General features: G+C 41.6%; 1 protein-coding gene across 1 annotated transcript in view; it reads right to left on the bottom strand.

Moving 5' to 3' along the window:
* The window catches only part of Trpm6 (transient receptor potential cation channel, subfamily M, member 6), a 106,295-nt gene extending 102,176 nt beyond the window's left edge, over nt 1-4,119 (bottom strand). The window contains exons 1-2 of the mRNA XM_013018395.1: nt 4,022-4,119; nt 1,056-1,107 (exon numbers count right to left, since the gene is read on the bottom strand). Of these exons, the coding sequence (XP_012873849.1) occupies nt 1,056-1,107; nt 4,022-4,119 (150 nt within the window). The remainder of the gene's footprint in view (nt 1-1,055; nt 1,108-4,021) is intronic.
* Nucleotides 4,120-6,973: the final 2,854 nt, after the last annotated feature.

The following is a 6,973-nucleotide window of genomic DNA, read 5'->3' as shown; positions in this document are numbered from 1 at the left end:
ATCAAAGAAAGGTTGGACAAATGGGATTGCATGAAGTTGCAGAGCTTCTGCATGGCAAAGGACATAGCTAGCAAGATCAATAGAAAGCCCACGGACTGGGAGAAGATCTTCACTAGCCATATAACAGATAAAGGTCTCATATCTAAAATATACCTGGAACTCAAAAAATTAAATCCCCCAAGAACAAATCTACATATTAAATATTAGTTAAGAGATGTTAAATTATAGATGCCCTAATTTATTATTGTTCTGTTTATAACTACAAACACTACGAAGAACAAATAACCTAAATATCCACCCAGTAAAGGATCCAAGTGTTAAAGCATCAGCCTTGAACCAAAAAAGCTGAGCAAGAGTGTCAGACCTCTTGAATTGAAGCCACAGTACTCACCCAGAATCAAGCAAACAAACAAAGAGGATTTACTACTGCAAATAAGCTCATATGCTCGGGGTGCACACACACACTACTTGAGATAAAAATAAAATACAGCATCCTATCTGCAAGAAGTCTCATTGCCTCCAAATATAACGTGTGAGAATAAAATTAAAGTATAATACTTAAGTATTTCAGGTGGTAAAAAACCCTTGCCAAACTCTCTTAGCCAGATAAATGTCTCAGTAGCACAAATAACCTATCACATTCAGATAGTCCCTCTCCATCAAAAAAGAACAAAATAAAACCAAAACACAAATCTCCTTGTGAAAGTCAAATAACATATACATTGTCCTGACTATAGAAACTGTCCAACACTCTTTTGGAGACAGAGCCTCACAATTAAGAAGTTCATTTATCTTTTTTTTTTTTGGTCCAGAATTTGAACTCAGTACCTGAACAAATGAGCCACACCTCCAACCCAAAGAAGCTCATTTATCTAAATCATACTGGACTAAGTTCTGACAGATTTAGCAGCCTGGCATACTTCTAAATTAAAGACAGAAAATATCTGTTCATTTACTGATACATTTAAATATATATTTAAGGTTTATACAGTAGATTTCTATTATTTTCCATAGACTGGGAATCAGGATTTATGGAGTATTCATACATCATTTACTTTCTCTGTCATATCCCATAATTGTACATATGGTAGCAATGACATATCTGTACTATAAAAAAGAAGAGATAATTAACACAGCATAGAGTTTGGAACCAGAGTACAACAGGAAAATCTCATTGCTCCAGTGAGTCCTCTAGATTCCAGATTTTGGGGGGTATTTTTGTTTGTTCAGTTGGTTGGTTGTTGTTTTTGTTTTTGGGTCAGTTGTGGGTGTTGAACTTAGGGAGTGGGCACTGTCTCTGAGCTCTTCAGCTCAAGGCTAGCGCTCTACCACTTTGAGCCACAGCTCCACTTTCAATTTTCTGGTGGTTAATTGGAGATAAGAGTCTCATAGACTTTCTGGATACTTTTGGATTTCATATGAGCTCTTGTTCACTTCCCTAGGGATTCTTTTTAGGGTTTGGATGAGTATTTTATGGAACTTGAGTTTGCAGGTATATAACTTATCACTACTAATATTTCTTTTTTTTGAATTAGAAGAATCCTCTACACTGGGAGATTAGCATTGTGATGGCCAAGGGTAAAGTGTTCAGTGTGAAGTTAAACTCCCATTGAACAGTGGAAGGAAAGGTGGAGCTCATGAAATGAGGAGCCTCAATGACTCAGAAACTAGAGCTCTCTGCCAGATGCCAGGGTCACATATGTAATCCTAGACGTTCAGGAGGCTGAGATTTGATTATTGCAGTTCAAAGCCAGACCAAGCAGAAAAGTATGTGAGAATCTTACCCCAATTAACCAGCAAAAAAATGAGAAGTGGAGCAGTGGATCAAGCGGAAGAGCACCAACTTTGAATTGACAAAGGTTAACGGTGTGAGGCACTGAGTTTAAATCCTAGTACTGGGCGCTGGGGCGGGCATGGGAGATGGGAAGGGATGGGAAGGGGAAACAAAGGAGGAGGCAACAATGCTTGATAAGAAATGCACTCATGACCTTGCCCATGTAATTGTAACCCCTCTGTCCGGTATTCTTACAATTAAAAAAAATTCTAGTCCTGGGGTTTGAACTCAGGGCCTGGGCACCTTTGCTTAGCTTTTTTCCTCAAGGCTGGTGCTCTACCACTTGAGCCATACCTCCACTCTAGCTTTCTGGTGATTAATTGGAGATACGCATCTCACAGACTTTCCTGCCTGGGCTGGCTTTGAAACTTGACCCTCAGATCTCAGCCTCCTGAGTAGCTAGGATGACAGGCGTGAGGCACCAGCGCCCAGCTCAATCTGTTTTGTGGCTACCATCACATTATAAGGTATCATAAACATGAAAGGAAAACAAGGCAATGTTACCTTGGTGTTCTATAAACATTCTGTCAACAGGTAAAATAAGAATTTCCAACCCACAGGACTTACCAACCTGGGTAATTCAGTGTGGGTGGGACTAGTCAATGTTTAACAAAGGCCAGGAACGTGATTCTAGCCATCCCCAAAGGAGCCTCACCAGGCTGCCCTGCATACATGGATAGTAATATTGCTAAAATCAGAATGGCCTCTAATTAAAATATTGTTTCTTGATCTTCCTTTTAATTTGCTCCCCCCACCCCAAGGCAATAATCATCCAACCTTACAGTGGCCTCCATGACCCTGGGGAATTTTCCATAACCCTCCCTTCCTCTCTCTTCCTTAGGCTAACCTTGTTGAACTTTGTTCTACAAGTTGAGTTTCCAAAGGGTTTCTGTGGTCACACTCAAGCCATCTGCCTTGCAGCCTACTCTCTGCTGACACAAAAAGTCTCTGAATGGAAAATGGAGTTGAAATTACCTGTCTGAATCATCTGAACACACTGTCCTGAAATGTCCTGAGCAGCTACCATTTGCCACAGATACAGTTTTGGTGGAGATAAAGAGTATTCACAATATTTTGAATCATCAGTTCTGTGTACTGTGTATTATTTAAGTAGACAAGGTGTTCTATACATTATCCAAACAATGTATACTACCCATTGGAACGGATGCATTATTTCCCTATAATGTCTATTCCTCCTCCACCCCCACCCATCCACCCATCGTCAAGAGGGGGAACAAAAGACGGAGTGGTGCTGTGGCTCAAGTGGTAGAGCATTAGCCCTGCACACAAAGGAGCTCGGGGACAGCATCCAGGCCTGAGTTCAAGCCCAACAACTGACAGAGAGAGAGAGAGAGAGAGCACTGAGTGGAATGAAATCACAGCGATCAGAACAGTGATGTCATTATGTGTAACTTCTTTCCCCTGAAGATTTCATTCATTCAATAACCAGATAAGCTTCCTTAGTGATGGGCACAGGGGCTTAACTTAGGTACAAAGCTGTTGGTCCTTTCTTCTTACCAGATTGTCTCCCATAACGGAAAAGCAACAGACATATATTAAAATAAATGAATACTCCAGCTGCTGCTGGCTCACATGTGTAATTTTAGCTACTCAGAAGGCTGAGATCTCCCATTGTAACAATGAGATGTACAAGTCGTTATGTCGAAAAACGAACTTCACAACTTTGGTGGGGGGGGGGGAGGATCGGGTTGGGGGAGGTATGGGTGGGAGGGAGTATGGGAAGGGATGAGAATGGGAAACAAAGAGGAGGCAACAATGCTTGATACTCATTATCTTGCCCATGTAATTGTAACTCCTCTGTACAGTATTCTCACAATAAAAAATAAATTAATTTTTAAAAAAAGAATTGGTTAAAAAAAAAAGAAGGCTGAGATCTGAGGATGTCTGTTCAAAACTAGCTGGACAGGAAAGTTTGTGAGATTCTTATCTCCACTCAAACACCAAAAACCCAGAAGTGGAGCTGTAGCTCAAGTAGTAGAGCACCAGCCGGGAATGTAAAAGCTAAGGGACAATGCTCAGGTCCTGAGTTCAAGCCCTAATACTGGCACAAAAACTAATAATACTAAATACTCATTTACACATATCATCAAACCCTTTAGACAAGTCCTATTTCTAAGTTTCTTTAGCATTCTAAGTAGTGTTCTTTAATGCAATTAAACATTGTACCTGTGAGGGTCTTTTGAACTGGGTATGAATTTGTTACATTCTCTCTTGTTGAATACTCCTTCAATCCAGGATTTCTGGAACAGAAGAGAAAATGTCATTATCACATATTCTAATGGAGGGAAAAGCAGGGTGACCACAGCTACTCAGGTAGGCCACAGGCCTTTGTGAGACAGGGATGCTCATTGAGATTCCAAGGCTAGCCCAAAGCAAGCTAAGCAGTTATTGGTTTCCATAGCAGACAATGTGCACACAAGCAAGTCAAAGATTTAGACAAAAAGTACTCATAAAATTTATTGGTCCATAATCTCACTTTGAGCAACAAGAGCCTACTAATGCACAATTGGTGTGTTCACTTAATCCACCAAGAGTCACTCATTATCTTATGATATTATCTCGTGCTATAAGCCTATGTCATGGATAGTAAGCTCTCAGAACTTCAGAATTCTCACCCACAGAATCCCACTTTGGCTAAGATTTCATAAGAAGCTAGGAGCATTAGAGGAAAGATGGCAAGATTCTTTGCCCTGTCTGTGAGCAGCGCTCACTTTTGGTTGTGGTATTTAAGTTTTGCACAGCATTGACTGAGGTGTTACAAAAGAGTCAATATGTCCTCAGAGAATTCTCCCTTCTGCATTTCAAAATACTTAAGTCCATGAATTCATCCAAAAATGTTTGGGATAGGCATCTGTGTTGCATGGGAATTCTGTACCAAACAGGAGAGCCCTTGCTGTCAGCAAATGTAGAATAAAAAGAAAGAAACATACAAAAACTGGTATCATTTCACTTCATGTGCATAATTAGTTATTAAGTAAAGACTCAAACCAAGTATAATAGCACCCACCTGTAGTGTTAGCTAGTTTCAAAGCTGAAGCAGAAAAATAGCTTGAGCCTAGGAGTTTGAAATCAATCTGAGCAATAGAAAAATCCCTAATATAAAAACCCCCATTTCAACATAGATAGGTAGGTAGATAGGTAGGATGGGTGGATAGATAGATAGAAATAGATAGATAGATACATATATACATACATACATACATACATATAGAGATAGATAGATAGATACACTAGGAAAGTTAAGCTCAGTCTTTTTGGGGGGGTTGGGGATGGACTGCTAATACTGGGGCTTGAACTACAAACTTCAAGGTCTTTCCTTTTTCACTCAAAGTACCTCAAGAAATAGCTCCACTTGCTGTTTTTTGTTGACTTATCGGAGATGAGAGTCCTGAATTTGTCTGCTTCACTTGGCTTTGAACCATGATCTGCACACCTCAACCTTCTGAGTAGCTAGAATCACAGGCATGAGCTACCAGTGCCCAGCTAGTCTCTCTTCTTTCCAAAGGTTGGCGAGCAGCTCTGTGTAGGACTTTTGGGGCAATTCACTCAAGCTCTTCATGCCTGTTTCTCTTCTATAAACATGACACAAATAACATCGACTCAGAGCTTGCTCAGTAGTCAAGCGTGTGTTAGCATTCCAAGTCCTAAACTCACTCCTCAGCACTAAAAATAGCAATAGTAAGAATAACATTCCTTCATGGAGCAATTGAAAGGATTATGGAAAGACAAGGCTAAGATTGTCCATCCCTATTGGTTCATGCCTGCAATCCCAGCCACTCAGGCGGCTGATATCTGAGTATCAAGGTTCAAACTCAGCTGGGCAAACGAGCATGTGAGACGTTTACCTCCAATGGATCATCCTAAACCAGATGTGGAGCCATGACTCACGTGGAAGAGTGCCTTCCTTGAACAAAAAGGCAAATGGACAGTGCCCAGGCCTTCGGTTCAAGCCCCAGTACTGGTGCGTGCGCGCGCGCACACACACACACACACACACACATGCACACACAGACTTAGATCTCTTCCAGTTTATTCAGTCTCACTAAAGCTTAGCTCTCACATTTATCCAAAACAAAGGTAAAAAAAATACCTTTGGGTCCATGGATTGGGAACTGAAGTTCGTCCTATTTTTTCCATAGGGAAAAAACATGCCTCTTTCTCTCCAAGTCACCCTCACGCACCTCCCAGAATACAATCTAATCACCTTCCAGGTCCACTTTTTTCTTCCAAAACTCCAATTCATGTAGGCCTCTGCCCCTTTTCTGTTGCCCCAACCCAATGAGGATTGAATGAACAACAACACAAACACATTTAAAATAGAACTTCAAGCACCCTCGTGTAGAGTTTTCCCTCAAAGGTATAAACATGAAGCCGGTGCCACCGCAGATATGAAAACTTGCTTCCCACAACTCTTGCATGGAAGCGATCATCAGCCTGGCCTGGCAAGGGTCTCGACAATTCTCACTTCAGGGCTCCACGTTTCCCTTATACCTCACATGGTATCCTTTGCTGTTCGCTGAACAGAGATCCAACTGTTTACTGGTTGTAGTTCAACAATCCAAATCCATACCTAATGTGTCAGCTTCTGCTATTGGAGCAGTAAACGGTTGCAAATACAGTTAAGAGTGGAAACTTGGCCATTTCTGCTGCCTTTCTGGTGCTGGTTCTTCATAGAGTAGATGCTCATGTGGTAGAGCGCCAGCCTGGGAAAATCCAAGCAAGGCCAAAGGTCCTGAGTTCAAGACCCAAAAACGGGGGGGGGGGGGATTACAGATTACAGATATAGTTTGGTGGTAGAGAATTTTCCTGACATGCACTAGGTCCTGGGTTCTATTCCCAGCACCACAGGTGTGAGAGGTGGGGTAAGAAGAGGGCGTTATTGTATTTGTCTTGAGCCTGCAACCTGCAGGAAACCACCAGAGCTGTTCAAATGAAGAAATAATATTTCCAGACTTCAGAGTAACATTTGATCCTTTTATTTTTGCAGAGCTACATTTGGAGCACGACTTCTTCAAGCTGAGTGCGGGGCAGATGGGCTTCTGGGGGATGCGCCTGCAATCTGTTAGCGGGGGGAGCCATCAGAGGAAAGCGAGCTCACGTACTTGGAAGAGTCAGCCC

This window comes from Dipodomys ordii, unplaced genomic scaffold (assembly GCF_000151885.1).
Source record: "Dipodomys ordii isolate 6190 unplaced genomic scaffold, Dord_2.0 Scaffold40, whole genome shotgun sequence".
In the NCBI taxonomy this organism is placed as follows: domain Eukaryota; kingdom Metazoa; phylum Chordata; class Mammalia; order Rodentia; family Heteromyidae; genus Dipodomys; species Dipodomys ordii.
This window is presented reverse-complemented; position numbering and strand designations above follow the sequence as displayed.